General features: G+C 36.1%; 3 protein-coding genes across 3 annotated transcripts; 2 read left to right on the forward strand and 1 right to left on the reverse strand.

Moving 5' to 3' along the window:
• Positions 1-4,372: 4,372 nt before the first annotated feature.
• LOC105800290 (uncharacterized) lies at positions 4,373-7,514 on the reverse strand. The gene is made up of 5 exons (XM_012631320.2): positions 6,970-7,514; positions 6,274-6,372; positions 6,028-6,072; positions 5,574-5,711; positions 4,373-4,985 (listed from the first exon to the last, which is right to left on the reverse strand). Exons 1-5 carry the CDS (start codon positions 7,354-7,356, stop codon positions 4,623-4,625), a joined length of 1,032 nt encoding a protein of 343 aa, XP_012486774.1. The 5' UTR covers positions 7,357-7,514; the 3' UTR covers positions 4,373-4,622.
• A 1,609-nt stretch (positions 7,515-9,123) lies between these two features.
• LOC105800291 (calcineurin B-like protein 1) lies at positions 9,124-12,024 on the forward strand. Its single transcript, XM_012631321.2, has 9 exons — positions 9,124-9,321; positions 9,734-9,815; positions 9,947-10,029; positions 10,173-10,232; positions 10,735-10,843; positions 10,922-10,974; positions 11,098-11,178; positions 11,423-11,535; positions 11,633-12,024. The coding sequence occupies exons 2-9, from the start codon at positions 9,737-9,739 to the stop codon at positions 11,718-11,720; spliced, it is 666 nt and encodes a 221-aa protein (XP_012486775.1). The 5' UTR covers positions 9,124-9,321; positions 9,734-9,736; the 3' UTR covers positions 11,721-12,024.
• A 2,093-nt stretch (positions 12,025-14,117) lies between these two features.
• Positions 14,118-16,574, forward strand: LOC105800293 (uncharacterized). The gene is made up of 3 exons (XM_012631322.2): positions 14,118-15,384; positions 15,612-15,843; positions 16,006-16,574. The coding sequence occupies exons 1-3, from the start codon at positions 14,231-14,233 to the stop codon at positions 16,180-16,182; spliced, it is 1,563 nt and encodes a 520-aa protein (XP_012486776.1). The 5' UTR covers positions 14,118-14,230; the 3' UTR covers positions 16,183-16,574.
• The last annotated feature ends 45 nt before the right edge of the window (positions 16,575-16,619 follow it).

Genomic DNA, 16,619 nt, shown 5'->3' on the forward strand with positions numbered 1-16,619 from the left:
CTCGTCTTGATAGCAATCACATATCGGTGGAGCAAATGAAAATGGTAAGTATTAAATTTAATTTGTAATTATTATTTAAGATTTTTTATTTATGTATTTTAGATAATTATTAATTTATTGTTTGTTATAAAAGTCTGAAGATCGGGTATTGGAATGCCATATCCGGAATATGCATGCTCCTCCATCACCGTTAGTAGAGAACTACCTGCGGGAAGCGGGTTTTTGGCACGTGGCGACGGTAGGCCGGGGATTCAAGTTGGACCCGAAACTGATTAGTGCGTTGATCGAGAGGTGGAGACCCGAGACGCACACATTTCATCTTCCATGTGGAGAGTGCACTATCACTCTAGAAGATGTCAGCATGCATTTGGGATTGCCGGTGGAAGGGCACCCAGTCACCGGGTCTGCCCAATCTAGCAATTGGGAGGCGGTGTGCTACGAGCTTTTGGGCGCTATTCCGGAAAAAATGGATGGAGGTAAGGTCGAGATGGGCTGGTTACGTGCCACCTTCCCCGAGCCGAATGTAAATTCAATCGAAATCCAAAGAATTCAATATGCTCGATCATACATTCTTCAAATAATTGGAGGTTATCGATCTTGGGACACGCCACGAGAGTGTACATCTAAGGTGGCTGCTAAAACTCGTTGATTTTAGAGGAGCCGGTGAATTTAGTTGGGGGTCTGCCGTCTTGGCAACATTATATCGGGAGATGTGCGGGGCGACGCGACCGAGGAGAGCAAACATCGGAGGTTGCCTTTCACTACTGCAATCATGGGCACGGTTTCGCTTTCCATTTCTACGTCCTCGAGTGAACCACCCATATACATTCCCACTTGTAACGATGTAAATTTTATATTACATTTTTGAATTATTATGTAGTTTTATACAATAAAAGTATGCTAAAAATTTATTTACTTAGGTGGAACCATCTGGCAAGTTTTCGTGGATTACCGTCTGAACTTGAAGATATACGGCTTCTATTGGACCAACGGTCGGAAGCAGAAGTAAGTATTATTGCAAATAGATATTTCCATACATTCGCTAGTCGATTGATATTTAGTATTTAGTATTTAGTATTATGTATATAACTAATATTTCTATCATGTTCATATAGTTTCAATGGACACCATACGAGGATCCGCAATTGGGCGATAATTCCGAAGAGTTTTACAAAATCCGAACGCTTGGCACGTGAAAGTGGTGTTGATCAACTATGCAACCGTGGAGCCCCACCAGACAGACAGAGTGCTACGGCAGTTTGGATGTAGACAACCGATTCCTGCGGACCCTGAGGAGTTTGACGAGCACCACAAAATCGACCTTCAGCTATTAGGTACGGATTGGCCTAGATACTGGTCCGAGTACACGGAAATGTGGAAAAATCGGCATGAATATCTACCTACTCGGGAAGCAATCATCGTTCCGGAGTTAGCGTGTGTTCCAGAATACATGCCACGGATCCTAAACCATGGCAAGCCGTATTTACTTACGCCAGAGGAGAGGCAACGGCAATTACGTCTCGGAAAGGAAAGGAGCGGGCCTCTAAATCCAAGAGGAGAAGACTTCGAAGGCAGCCACTCAACGAGGCCCAGACAGTCACCCGGCGCATCATCAGCGGGCATACAATCACCGCCCTAACGAGAGCAAAGCGCGATTACGACGCGACAATTCAACAGATGATACCCACGCAACCGCCTTTCCCTATGATGCCAGGTATGTTTCCTAGCCCTTATATGTACCCTAACCCTTACATGTATCATTTTCCGAATACTATGGCAGGTTGGAGCCAAATGCCCGGTTCAGCTCCATTTCCTATTATACCGAGCGGACCGTCGATATCTATGCCAGCGGCGCAGGAGGGATCGACTATGCCTTCGGGGAGCTCTCCTTTTTACCAATCGCCAGCAACGTATGGCTTTCAAACACCGTCGCCGTTTATGATGCAAACACCTCCACATACACTATTCTTTGAAGGTGGATCATCGTCCCAAGTCCGACAACCAGATGCGGAACCGGAAGAACCACAACCACCACCGGAGGAAGGAGCACAATCACCACCAGAGGAAGAACAACCGCCGCCAGAAGCTAGAGGAAGGAGGAATCTAGCGCACAACCGTCGACGGCCGCCATGTGGAACCGAATCCCCCGGTCATAGACATTGATTGCCGTATTTAATTTTATTATTTGATGTAATACGCATAGAAATTTTTTAAGAAAATTTTGATATTATTTGATATAATAAAATAAAAACCCTAATTTAATTGAAAACCCTAACCTAACCCTAACCTAAATTAATTAAAAACCCTTATCTAACCTAAATTAACTAAAAACCCTAACCTAACCTAAATTAATTAAAAACCCTAAACCTAACCTAAAATTAATTAAAAACCCTGAAGTCCTGGGATCTGCTTTTATCATGGGCATTATCAAGCTGGCTAACATAGTTGAATCCATTTTGGGATGATCTTATGAAATACCTACAGAGGGAGTACATTAGATAATGCAACATTGCAAAATAAAATTATTATTCAGATACATTCAATCCTGTACCTGCAGCACATGTATGTGGACCTTTGTACTTTTTTATCTCCCATAACCCCGTCCTTTTCCTTAACGAGGCGACGATTTTCCATGAACATGTGTCGTCTTGCACCGCACACTTCGCCTCAAACTTATCGGATTTTGATTTAATGATGTGGTAATTAACGCTGTTTTTGATGTTATGCTGTTTCAAAGCACCAATAAAACTATCCTTGTTGGTAAACTGATTACCAACTTCAAGTTCATCGTAATCTATCCCCGAACTTGTAAGATCGCGCAACCGGTGTAGTAGATCTGGAAACTCTAACGCATCATCTGCTGACAGATCGACATTATGCATGTGGGCTGGAGGTGAGTATGCTCTGAATCATGGATTTTCTTCATCATCTGAACTCATTTCAGCATCTTCACCTTCTGTTGGAATAGGCTCCGGTTCAGAAAATAATCTCACTTCTGCACCATCCGGCCCGGGCTCTCGAGGTGGATCCACATCGGAGTCATCTTCTAACCCACAATCATATACAGCGTACGAAGTCCCCTCACCGGTTGACGTCATAGGTAGTACGTCATCCCTTCTTCTGGACATTTGATAACGTTCCCAATTGGATGTAGATTGCCATCCACTAGAACTTGACGCAGTCCTCCAGTACGTATTTCCAGCATCAAATGTCGAGCCACCGACGTAGATGTCCCATCCACCAACAGAGTGTCTTGCGGGGGATGTGCATTTGACACCTCTACTGAACATGGGTTGTTCCGTATTTTGTAACCCGATTACCGAGTGTCGGCCAAGGGTCGTGTATACATCTCGAACACCGGACGGAAGTACATCAGTTGGCGACGTAAATTGTACATATAACTCAATATAAGTTGGTCCACTAGCAAGATGAGTCTGCACCATTGCCTCCAAGCTACGAGCACCTTTTTATGTCGAACGAGTCATATGTCACCGGATCAACAAAAGAACAAAATCGATACGTGATTGACAGAACTTTCATTGGCGTCGTTCCGAAGATTTTACGCCTAATTCTTTTACGAAGTTCTGTCAAATCTATGTTCTGGTTAAATGACAGTCGCACCGTATTCTCCGAAAAAAAGACAACACCATTCTCGGTGTAGCAAACCTCACCATCGTAGTAAATAACAGCACTAATACGTTCACTCATTTTGAAACTCTAACTTTCTTAGCCTCTCTAAATTGTTTCTGCTATGACTTATAAATTCTAACAACATTTTCTGCCTAATTTATAGCCTCAGCCCAAACTTGCTACTATAGCAAAATCGCGTCCACGAGGGCGCGATTTCACAATTTCTTCTCAAATAGCATCCTCGTAGAAACGATTTTATACTATTTGCTCAGAAAAATCAGAAAAAAAAAAATTTATTTCTTACATGACCTACTGTAGCAAAATCGCATCCACGAGGGCGCGATTTCACAATTTCTTCTCAAATAGCATCCTGGTAGAAGCGATTTTATACTATTTGACCAGAGACGTCAACTCGAAATAATTTTTTCCGGGACCCCTAAACCCTAAAAAGCCTGCACCCTAAACCCTAAAAGCCAGAAAACCCAAACGTGAAATCAACGTCAAAATCGAGCCCACGTCAGCGCGATGTCAGGACATGGCAGGAGATCGCACTGACGTGGACGCAACCTTCTGCCATTTACCCTGACATCGCGTTGACGTGGGCGCGATTTCCCGGAAAATGGACCATTCCGGTAAATAATCAAAAAATCGGCCCATTTCGGTAAATTTTGGAAAAAAAAAAAGCTTTTTCTGGTAAATTGCCCTATCTAATATAGATATTTAAACCAAAAAACTAAAAGAGTTAGCTTGAAAGATGACAATATTTTTCTTTACTATAAACATACAGTGATTAAACTGAAAATTACATAAACATTCAGCAACTTATCAAGAAAATACATGAGAACAATGAAGTAACTCAAGAACTTTGTTTTACTTCTTTGAAAGAAAAAGGGGAAAAAAGGGAAAATGTGTTTAAAGAAAATATGAAGAAAATTGTACAACACTGTAGTATAAAACAAATATATATATGTATGTATATATGTATATCAGCTTCACTCTGGTTTCACATTTGAATTAAGATCTCCAAGACTCTTCTTCATTCTTCGCACAATCAAAGGAACAGGCTTTTCCAAGACAGACACGTTAATGTTGTTCCAGACATCTGATTTGGTTGGCAGTTGCACGATTTTTTCAGCAACCTCCATGTCTTCAGGAAGAACAGAACCGAACACGGTGTATGAGTTTTTCCATTCTCCGTGGTTCGCTAGGCTTATAAAGAACTCCGGACCAGAGCCAATCCAGGCAACTGATCCCCTTCTTATGGTAGGGCAAGCCTCAGTTGGCATCTTGTTGAATGGGGTTCCTTGGGCTTCAAGAATTCCTTGAATCAGTGCGAATGGTGGACCATAAGGAGCCTGTAAATTCGTAGCAAATTTGGTATTACAAATATAATATCTTCAATAGCTAGAAGCATATTGTCCGGGATTTAAGAATATAGACAAACACGCATGAACAATATCTACTTCTTACCTACTAGAATGATTGACCCTCAAATGAACTATTGGAAGAATTTTTCTTCTCTAGCTTAAGAAACAGAAGTAAAAGAAGAAATGAGAGCAAATAGCAGGGGAATGATGGATTTTGAGACCTTTTTATCACGATTTAAATTGCTATAAAATAGGCAAGATTGAAGATCTATGTTACTTAGACTCGGGTGTGAATATAGGGTATGTTTAATTTTTTTTCAATGTTTCCATGTGTTAGGAGAGTCCTTGGAGGACTATATGTCCGAATTTGTTTCAGATGAGTACCTTAAGAAAGATGAAGAGTCTGAGCAATAAAGTCCTATAGCTCAGCGAGCTACTCGATCTTAAAGCAAAATCGAAGAAAGTTACTGACTAGAATTAAACTAAAGCACGAAATTTGTAACAGATAGCACAGCAACAATCTTATGGCAGAAGCAGCCCTAAAAGAAACAAGCAGATGCTCATAAATTGCCTTACATCTTTTATGTGATTTCCTTCTGAATCCCAGGACTGTCCTCGGCTTTCTGCACGATAAAATTGGCAACCCACACAATGGCGCATTGTTAACAACTCAAGAATGTAGGCCACGGAATACGGAGCACAGTCTGGGAAAAGCTGCAACAAACAAAGAATAATTGGTGACAACATTGTTTCGGGGTGTTACTAATTTGGTGGCTTCAAAAAGGATCATCTTCGTCGTACATTCAACATGTCAACCAGAAAAAAAATTAAAGAAACAGGAGCAAGCGAATCATCTTTTATTAATGTTTCTTCCCACTATAATTAGCGAAAAGGGGCTAAAAAGGATGAAGCAATATTAAAGATAATAGCTTCTGAATGAGCCATAACTAGAAGTCCGACACTCTATGACACTGATGCACACGATCCACAGATAGAAAAGAAAAAGAATCTTAAAAATAAAAGTACTCACTTTTATATGAAGAGTACCATATTCAGTTTCCATCCCAACAATGCCCTGAATGGAGAAGACGCAAGAATGATCATCGAAGCTGGAGAGGTGTTATTGACATGATAGATAGATGAAATTTCTACAATAAAAAAGATTAAAGAAGAATTGTCCTCATGAAAATAATCAATAGAAAAAATAGTACTTAAAATATCAGATTATGCAGCCAGTATAGTATAAAAGAAACTTTCATTGAGCTTATGTTGTAACCTCTCCTTTCCCAAAGATGAGCCCAGAGGTCCAAATAACGCTTTTTCCTGCATCCTGCCGATCAGGGGACAAAGGGTCCTTTTGTTTCTTCAACCAACACTAGTAAAACAAAATGATAAATATATAAGACTACGGCTCTTGTGATTTTAAAATTCAAATTACCTTATGCAGCACTGAATTAAGCCATGATAGAAGAATGCAAATGAAATACTACAATCTTAAATAGAAGTGTAGATAGAAGTGTAAGATTCAATAGCAAAAGGAGATTATGCAAGCCGAGATTCTTGAGCAAATCTACTAAATGAAATTATAATGTTTTGATATGTAACCATGTTAACCATTCTCCAATGATTACATTCAGCATCAGACCAAACAGATGGAGCAGAATATAGCATCATCACGTTTCAATACTTGTTAGAGCATTTTGTGCCGATAAGACCAAATCATACCATGGTTAGAGACAAAACTTCAACCGCAGTCAAAGAGAACAATACATTTGCTTTATCAGCACCATATGGTCTAACAATTCTCAATCAGCTAATGCATTCAACAGGTCAAGTGAAACAACCACGAATCATTAACATAAAAATGAAACAATTAAGAAGATGGAATCATCCACTTTGGAATTTCACTCATCTATGAAAACCTTTAAAAAAATATCAATCAAATAAGCGAATTAAAGAAGGAAAAACTCACCTCCCCAAATCTCGATCCGCAGGCCTCCTTGTTCCCACAAAAGACCCAAGTATCGCACAAGCAAGGTCCATCATTGCCACTACACATGGTCTTGCAAGCCTGACAACATTCCGCGGAGGAATTGAACTTGAACTCGGATCCCCACTTCACAGCTGGACCCCATAGCTCCAAATTCTCGATGCCTCTACAACACTCGTCCTTCTTCTCCCCAAAATCACCACTCGCCACCATTTCCAATGACTCAAAGCTCGAATCTTGAGAACCCACATTGGGGTTCAAGAAAGTCGAAACAACTGCATAGACCAAAACACAGGATAAGAGAGCCACCGAGAGCAGGATGAGAGAGGCAAAACGGGAGTGTTCTGGATCGTTTAGCCTACGACCCATTTGAGACTAAGGGATGAAGAGAAAAACCCAGAGACGAATTTAGAAACTTTGGGATGGTTGAATGAGATGGTAGTGATTTGGATTTGGGAGAGGGTGGTTGACAGTGAAAACAGAGGAGAATCTAAGGAGAAGTACTCATCAAGGATTTATTATTAATCAACTAGCGTTCATGAAGTCAACTTTCTTTATTGGGTTCTATAGGATGAATCTCAAAACATTAATATTAATATCATATAGTTTTTATATTGCATACATAAATAATTATATTTATTTCATATAAAAATAAATTGATATATTTATTTCTTTAAATATGTTTAATTGAATCAAAACTATAGTTTCATGTATAAATTTAAATCACGACCAAAATTTTATATGTATAATTGCACAAAATTAAAGTTTATGTATTGAATTACATATTAAATTAAAATTAATGTAGAAGAGATTTATTGCTTGAAAGAATAGTCTAACTATAATGAAATATAGCATTTGGTATCTAAGTGATTAGCTTCAATATCCAATTTGGTATCTTAAGGTTTTTTGCCCAATTTTTCGTACCTAAGTATGACTTCTGCACTTAATTTAGTACCCCAACCAAACATTTGACCAATAAATATATGAAATATATGCTCTAGTAAAAATATTTGATAAAAAATTTCAAATACCAAATTAAATATTAAAACTAAACTCAAATACTTAATTGGGATAAAAAAATTCAAGTATCAAATTGAAAAATAAAAACTCAGGAACTAATTTGAATATTAAAGCAAGACTCAGATACTAAATTAAAAATTAAAGGAAAACTCAATTACCAAATAGTATATTAATCCAAATGAAAATGTATATTTATTTTTAAAATTAAAAAAGGATAAAATATGATTAAAAACACAAACCATATGAAAAAACCTATCAGTTTTAACTGTTTTTTTATATATAATTTTCAACTTATTATCTTTTAAGAATTTTTTTGAACGAATATATTGTCAGATTAATTCTCTTATTTTTCATTCAACTTATATAATTAACCTGTTAGATCAAGTTCTGGCTCAACCAATTTAATCCATTGTTTAATTCAATTTTAACACCTCATTTCAGTTATCATAAACGACTATTGATTAAATATTTGTATTTCTAAATTTTGCTAACTTTTCAATGTTAATTTATTTTATTTATCAAATAAATTCAATGTAAAATTAAAAGTTATAATTTGTTCATTGAATTATTCAAAAATTTATTTAAATCACTGAAATATATAAAAAATTATTTAAATCAGTGGTACGTTAAGTTTATTTATTTTTAAAAAAAATTCGATGATCGGTACGGTAGACTGATACCCATCGATGAGTAGAAAAACATATCTTAAATTCAAGTCGATCTGATGGTTAGTGTTGGTAATCCGAGAAAAAAGCTCTTTGAACTTTGATTCGTGACAGCCAAATTGTTTAATGAAAAATAACTGAGAAAGTCATATACAATCGATTTTAATATCCAATGATTTAAATGGAAATTTTTGAATAGTTTAGTGACCAAAATGAACATTTATCAATAATTTAGTGACTAATGATGTAGTTTACCCTTATTATTATTTATCCGGTTAATAAAGTAAATTTAATCTATTTAATTTATACGAGGATAAAAATATTTTAAATAAAGCGCGAACGAACTACAAAAACAGACAAACAAAAGAAAACTGAAAATTATTAAAAGAATGATGAAAAAAATTAAATTAAAAAAAAACAGCGTAAAAATGGGATCTCTCAACTGTCGGACTAAGCCGTCAAAGTTGTTTTTGATTTTTTCGTTGTTGTTTTATCTTACTTTATATGAGGCTTCGGTTTTTCTCGAATTCTCTTCATATTAATTCGTCGTTCTTTGTTAAAAGTACATAGGAATTTGAAGCTCTCTCTACAGCTTCATTTCCTCTGTTCTTTCAGGCGACGTATTTTTTAGCTTTTCGGCCAAATTTCGGTAAGTTGATGAAATTAGTGGTACTATTGAATTTGTTTATTTTGATTTGTTTATGAAAAGCGTAAACGGATTTGGATTTGCATTGATTAATTTGAGTTACATTTGGATTTGTTTTAGACTAATTTATCTACGAACGGAAAAAAATGAATTTATGATCCAATTGTAATCATTTCGTTAAAATTTTAATTTTTTTCAGAAACAATTTCGATGATTTTGGAGGAATTTTAGGGTATTTATCTTATTTTGTTGTTGTTGAAACGTTTCGTTTTAGGCTGAGAACTTTTGATTTAGCTTTTCATCTTCTTTGTTTTCCAAATTGTTTTGGATTAGAAATACATATGCAGGATTACAATGGTTTTGCTAAGAGAATATGGTAAAGATTGTTGTTGTTTTTTTTCTTTAATTTTTCCAGTAAATGGGCTGCTTGCAATGTAAAGCAAAAAGACTATGCCCCAAACGGGAAAACCCTGTCAAACTTGCTTCAGAGACTGCTTGTAAGTTTGCAAATTCTTACAAATTTTTTGTTCATTGCATGTACCCTATTGTGTTTTATCGGGTGAAACATAGAGGAAAATTCTTGTTCTGTCAATTTGACCATATGGTTTGGTTTTCAATGAATTTGCAGTTAGTGTCAGTGAAGTTGAAGCACTCTTTGAGCTATTTAAGATCATTAGCAGTTCTTTGATTGATGATGGGCTGATTAGCAAAGTAAAGTTTCAGTGATTCCTCTGTATCAACCAGTTATTTCAGGCTTTGTCTTTAATGTAGTTCGAGATTAGGATTATCACATGTGTATGTCATGTATGAGTTGGTAATGTATTGCATACCTAATGTTTCTGTTGTATATGCAGGAAGAGTTTCGGTTAGCTCTGTTTCACAATAATAAGAAGAAAAACATTTTTACAGATCGGGTAATACATTTTGTTTCTTTATATATATATATATATTCATGGGAATTTAAATATCTTGTAGAAATACTATTTATACAGTTCAAATACTTGATGTCACTCAGTCCATTAAGTACAAGCATGGTTTAAGAAATCTGGTTTTTCTTTTGCATGTATAATGCTGTTTTGTTATGATCAAAACAGTTTGAGTGTGGACATTGTTTTTTTGTGGTCATTATGTTGTTTCTTTTGAGCTAGCATTGGCATACATACCCTAATGTATGACTACTTATCACTGGCCTAGATGGTCTCAGTTGCACAACTTGGTGCGAAGCATTTTACTTGGTCTTGGTTTCCTTCTATGAACTGTGAATGTGGTACCAATAGAGAGAGTTATGAAATAGGGGAGCAAGTTAACAAGATTTGAATTAGTTTATAGGGGAACAAGTTAACAAGATAGTTTATAGGGGAACAAGTTAACAAGATTTGAATTAGTTTTACTCATGCAACCTTCTAATACATGCAGATCTTTGATTTATTTGATGCTAATAAGAAGGGAGTCATTGATTTTGCTGACTTTGTTCGAGCACTCAATGTCTTCCATCCGAATACCTCGCAAGAGGACAAGATAAATTGTAAGTAAACAGTTCTTGAATCCATATCATGTTAATCTTTCATCTCTTTTTTCTAAGTTGGATGGTTTTACATTGCAGTTTCATTTAGGCTTTATGACATGGATGGAACAGGCTTTATCGAACGTCAAGAGGTACTTTGGGCGATATATGTTGCATTATTTTGAGCAAAACTGGTTTTAAACATTATAGATTGCTGCAAATCATCCATGTAATAACCTCTTTCGTGCAACTTTATCTTTTTTTTATTTTGTCAGGTCAAGGAAATGTTAATTGCGCTTTTAAGTGAATGTGAAATGAAGTTATCTGAAGAAATCATTGAGGCAATACTTGATAAGGTGAGAGCTTGTTGTGGTATGGCTTGCATAAAATAATTGTTTACGGTACGGTTTCGAAATTTGTCAAATACGTGTGCTGATCTTTTTCAATCAGTATTTTCCGAAATCCTTAATTACTTTGCCTTTCAAACCTATAGACAAATTGTTGGAATTGTATTCGAGACTCCAAGTAGTATTTGTTCATACATGAAACCATAGATAATGTTAACGTTTGTATGTGTTCGGACATGGTGATTTTGAGCAGACTTTCATGGATGCCGACACTAACCAGGACGGAAAGATAGATATGCATGAATGGAAGAGCTTTGTCTCCCGTAATCCATCATTATTGAGAGTAATGACCCTCCCATACCTAAGGTACATAATACCGATGTTGTACTGAGCTCACTTTAAAAAAGAAATAAAACCTTACTCAACCAGAACCTCATCCATTTTGTTACATGAAACCATGCAGAGACATAACAACTACATTTCCAAGCTTTGTTTTCAATACCGAAGTAGACGAGGTCGCTACGTTGTCGGAGAATACTCGCTCGGGTTAGCATATTCATTCGGCTTTAAGCCATTTTTTGTTTTTTTTTATTTTTTTGGTTTGTATTGTTGACATTGATCACAAGGCTAAAAAAAGCATGCTATCGAGTTTTTTTTCTTTTCAAAGGGTAGCGGCTAAAATATGATTGATGTACAGAGTCGGCAAATTAACCTAAATTCATCAGGTTTTGATCCGACCTTGTAGGCTTTGTTACTTTTGGAAAATTAAGTTCAGGGTTGAGGTGGGTTGTTGGTATTTAATTGAAAGTTTCATGGCCCAATTGCATCGAGCTTAGAGAATTAATCACAATCACAATGGCCACTGATATTTACCAAAAATATTTTTTTAGCTTGCATTCTTTCAATTCTTTTATTAATTTTCACGTGCACATGAATTTATGCATTTGATTATTTTAATTTAATTAACCATATATTTTTTATTTAAATGAGATAAGTAATTATTATTCAATATTTTATCTATTTAATAAATATAAAATAATTAAGATATTTTATAATACGATATTGCTTGTGTATAAATTCAAATAGAAATTAATATAAAGTGTGGTTTAATGTTTATCAGATTTAATCTATTCATTTTTTAGATTTAATATAATAAGAATATTCTAATGTTCAAGTAATAAATAATATACTTAAATGAGAATGTATAATTGTTCGATCTGAATGGTATATTAAGTGATAATTATCCTGAACTAATAAGCGTAAATTAATGTGAACATAAAGTCTATTTTAATAATTTTATGACTTTATTTAATTAAAATATTTTTATAAATAATATTACTTTTACTAATAAATTAAAATATTAATTATTTTAGCGAATGGCATATGAGAGTGGCATATTAAAAAGTTAATTTTAATCATTTTAATGAGCTGCTTTATTTGCATACATGCCACCAACTGAAGTTTTTGATAGAAAGGCCAAAAGTTTCCAAATTCATTGATTTGCTTTTCTAAAGCTATCGGATTTTCATGCCTTATCTTCCATATGCATACAGGGTATCATTCAAAACACACAAAAAATACGAAAAATGTTTAATTCTGCTCCTACAGTTGGCTTAAACTTTTCGGCTTAGTCTTAAGTTTAATCCCTCTACTTTATGAAAATTAAAAAGTGAGTCATTTTGTTTTAATTTATTAGAAATTGATCTTTGCTCCTTACAGTAATAGTAAAGTTAGTCCAAATTGGTGACACTGTTAAACTTTTTTTATTAAATTATTGATATAGAAATTAACAGTAAAGAATTAACAGAAATCAATAATTAAACAATTTATATGTAACAAATTAACAAAAAATCTATGGTTCAAATTTATATATTTGCCAACAACTAAACTAACTTAAAATACAAAGACCAAAATTTGACAAATTAGCATAAAAGGATCATGAAATAAAGAGATGAAATTAGGAGGTGTCATCTTTGAAAAGGGCAAACAAAGTGGCAGCTGTCAGGCAGATCTTGCTTTCCATTCAAGGCTCATCAACTTTCTTTTAGCACATAATTATCTAAATAATTTGATGATTAAGTACCCAATTTTGACAAGCTCACCTAATTAATTACTATAAATTAAGCTTAGATTTTAAGCCACATTGAACTCAATTAAATGCATGGATCATATAAACCAGCTGTCACTTTCTCATACGTGGACGTGATCAAAGAAGAAATGATGGAAAAACTCATTAATATCCAGTAAAAGAGAAATGTTATGTGAAGAAACAAGGATATAGGAAAATAGTGAGATGGGAAAACTGAAGCAAGGGAATGGTAGATCCACTTGCATTGCATTGTCAATACACGTACATGAATTATCAAGGGAATGGTCTATACTTGAGAATCTCACGCTCTTGATTTATAGTAAAGTTGATTAATTGATGTCTAATTTTTTTTATAGGATCAACACAGGTTTGTAGTCTGACAAAGGAACATTAAGATAAACATAATAATTAATTTCGCTTACCAAAAGTATTAATCATTGGATAACATGATTGGAGAAATTCATTTTAAAATTCGACAATATTATCCTTCAAAAAAATAAATAAAAAGTGGTCCAACTTTAGAGTTAAGCTTAAGAGAGGATAGGGTATATTTTCTGCTTTAAGCAGCAGTATGTGCAATGTGTTGGAGGTCACGTGATAGGTCCATTTCAAGTGCTTGGAATCTGTCTAAATTTAGAAATGTAGTAGTTTTTTAGATTTATTGTTTGTATTAAAAATTAAAATATTTGATTAAATGATTAATCATGGTATATATATAAATAAATTTAAAATTATTTTCCAGAAAATGATTTGAAGAGGAAAAAAGGAGAAAGTGACATTTAAGAAAATATCAGGAAAGTGGGGGGTGTTTTCGACAAAGAACCGCCCCTGTCAACCCCTCTAATATATGTTGCTTCCCCAATCTGGTTTTCGACCTTTCGTCTCTAATGTATTAGAAACACAAAAAACAGAGTAACAGAGAAAATTTTCAGACCGAAACAAGAAGATAAATTAGTTTCCGTTTTATGTTAAATGCATCAAAAGAAATCCGGGAAACATCAAGAGATCGGAAAAGCAAGCAGCGACTGCATCTCTTCCGATTTCGACCATTCCACTTCTTTACTAATCCCTTCCTTGGATAATCATCGATTCAATCGAAACAACCTACAAAAGAATCCAAATGTTCCCACTCAAAACAGGTCTCATCTCATCATCCAAATCCCATCCTCAACGAACCCATCACCACCACCACCACCACCACCATCGACAACGACAACCCATCATCAGGAAAGACCTAATGACTTTTCTCCAACTCATGCCCTTCTCTCAACACCCCACAAGAGGTCTGTAATGACACAGAATCCCCTTTCTCATTCCCCAACTCCGTCTTCTTTCAAGAACCGCCATAATCACCGCCAAAGGATTGATAGATTAGCTTTAACCACCTCTTGTTTTACTTTTATTGCTGTTCCTTTCGACGCTCAAGAACTGGGTAGGAAACTCGTTCATCATCTGAACCGTGGCCGTTTGCTTTGTTTCCACTTGCGTTTTCTTGTTTTGCTTGCTCTGCCTTCGCTGTATTTCTTGGTCTCTTATCCGCGGAGGTTCCTCGTGTTGAATCTTCTCGCTTTGCTTGCTTTCTTGCTTACCCTTTGGGTTTCTCTCAACCTTGCACTCCCTCGCTTGCCTTCGATTCGATTACTTCTTGCTCGCTCTTTGCCTGCCAAGTTCACTCGACTAGGTTCATCTTCCATATCTTCAAAAGCAGTTGTTTGGTCAATTGGGTCAAAGCCAAAATCTGAGAAGAAGGCGAATTCGGGGACTTGGGTACAAGTTTACAGTAACGGGGATGTGTACGAGGGTGAATTTCACAAGGGGAAATGTTCAGGGAGTGGGGTTTATTATTACCATATGAAAGGGAGGTATGAAGGGGATTGGGTTGATGGGAAATATGATGGTTATGGTGTGGAAACATGGGCAAAAGGGAGCCGATATCGCGGTCAATATAGGCAGGGATTAAGGCATGGAATTGGGGTGTATAGGTTTTATACTGGTGATGTTTATGCTGGTGAATGGTCTAATGGGCAGTGCCATGGATGTGGAGTTCATGCTTGTGAGGATGGCAGCAAGTATGTGGGGGAATTCAAGTGGGGTGTTAAACATGGACTTGGTCATTACCACTTCAGGTGAATTCATCTTTAATCGTGTCATGCGAAACTTATTTGCATTAATTTAGAATTCTTTGCCTTTTTAACTTGAGCTGTTGGTTTTATTTTTCTCTTTGCTTCTTGTTGGTTTCTCCATTGTGTTTCATGTTGTTGTGTAATGTATGCTCCCCGTTACGTACAGTTTTAATCTCCCATCGTAGATTTCAGTTCTAATTACTTGTGAGGTTTTACAACTCAAAATGCAGAAACGGGGACGAATATTTTGGGGAATATTTTTCCGACAAGATGCATGGCTTTGGTGTTTATCAATTTGGAAATGGACACCGCTATGAGGGGGCTTGGCATGAAGGAAGAAGGCAGGGATTTGGTACATACACTTTCAGAAATGGTGAGGCACAATCCGGTCACTGGCAAAATGGTGCTCTCGATGTTCTTAGCGCACAAAATACTCGACCCAGAGTCCTTCAGGCTGTCCAGGTGTCGTTTATATAACGGCTTCACTATTGAATTACCATTAACTCGTTAGTATGAATATAACCTGAGGGTTTAGGGTGCCTAGTAATAAAAACTACTACGTTTCCGAGATAACACCAAGAACTGCTATGAATTCTCTTATAATTTGCTACACTATATATACAGGAAGCATGGCGAGCTGCTGAGAAAGCTCGTGACGTTGCAAAGATTGACAAGAGAGTGCATAAAGCTGTGTCAGCTGCAAACAAAGCAGCCAATGCTGCCAGAGTGGTGGCTGTTAAAGCTGTCCAGAAACAAATGCATCATCATAACAGTGAAGAAATACCAACCGTGATAGCCTGAACCTAATACAAGGAATGTAGTAGAGCCTTAAAAAACACCAAAAATGGTTACAACTGTTCTCTTCAATTTTCGAAGTGAGAACTGCAAGGTTCCTGCTTGGAACCATGTTCAATCGTCATTCAAAGATGGTTATTTGATCATGGAGCAAGAAATGGACCTTTCCCTTTCTTTTAATGGCTTAAGAAATGTATATAAGCTGAGTTTACGAGAGAGATGGCACTGAGGTGGGTGCCTAAAGAGTATGGTGATATTTCTATCTTTTTTCTTCTTGTAAATGTAATTAGTCGTAGTTCTAGATCCTGGAACTCTGGATAAAACATCCAGTCCTCCCAAGGCCAGCTTCGTATGCACGTTGGTTACAATAATAAACAAAAGAAGTCATTTTCGAGCAATACCTGTTCCCGATTATTGCAAAATATGCAGCATTATAGAACGCC

Source organism: Gossypium raimondii, chromosome 9, assembly GCF_025698545.1.
Source record: "Gossypium raimondii isolate GPD5lz chromosome 9, ASM2569854v1, whole genome shotgun sequence".
NCBI lineage: Eukaryota > Viridiplantae > Streptophyta > Magnoliopsida > Malvales > Malvaceae > Gossypium > Gossypium raimondii.

Coding starts and splice junctions, on each gene's coding strand:
- LOC105800290 (XM_012631320.2), bottom strand. CDS start 7,356: ATGGGTCGTAGGCTAAACGATCCAGAACACTCCCGTTTTGCCTCTCTC. Junction 6,073..6,273: donor TCATCTTTGGGAAAGGAGAG/GTTACAACATAA, acceptor TTCTCCATTCAG/GGCATTGTTGGGATGGAAAC. Junction 5,712..6,027: donor ATGGTACTCTTCATATAAAA/GTGAGTACTTTT, acceptor TGTTTGTTGCAG/CTTTTCCCAGACTGTGCTCC.
- LOC105800291 (XM_012631321.2), top strand. CDS start 9,737: ATGGGCTGCTTGCAATGTAAAGCAAAAAGACTATGCCCCAAACGGGAA. Junction 10,233..10,734: donor AAAACATTTTTACAGATCGG/GTAATACATTTT, acceptor TAATACATGCAG/ATCTTTGATTTATTTGATGC. Junction 11,179..11,422: donor TTGAGGCAATACTTGATAAG/GTGAGAGCTTGT, acceptor GATTTTGAGCAG/ACTTTCATGGATGCCGACAC.
- LOC105800293 (XM_012631322.2), top strand. CDS start 14,231: ATGCATCAAAAGAAATCCGGGAAACATCAAGAGATCGGAAAAGCAAGC. Junction 15,385..15,611: donor CTTGGTCATTACCACTTCAG/GTGAATTCATCT, acceptor CTCAAAATGCAG/AAACGGGGACGAATATTTTG. Junction 15,844..16,005: donor GAGTCCTTCAGGCTGTCCAG/GTGTCGTTTATA, acceptor CTATATATACAG/GAAGCATGGCGAGCTGCTGA.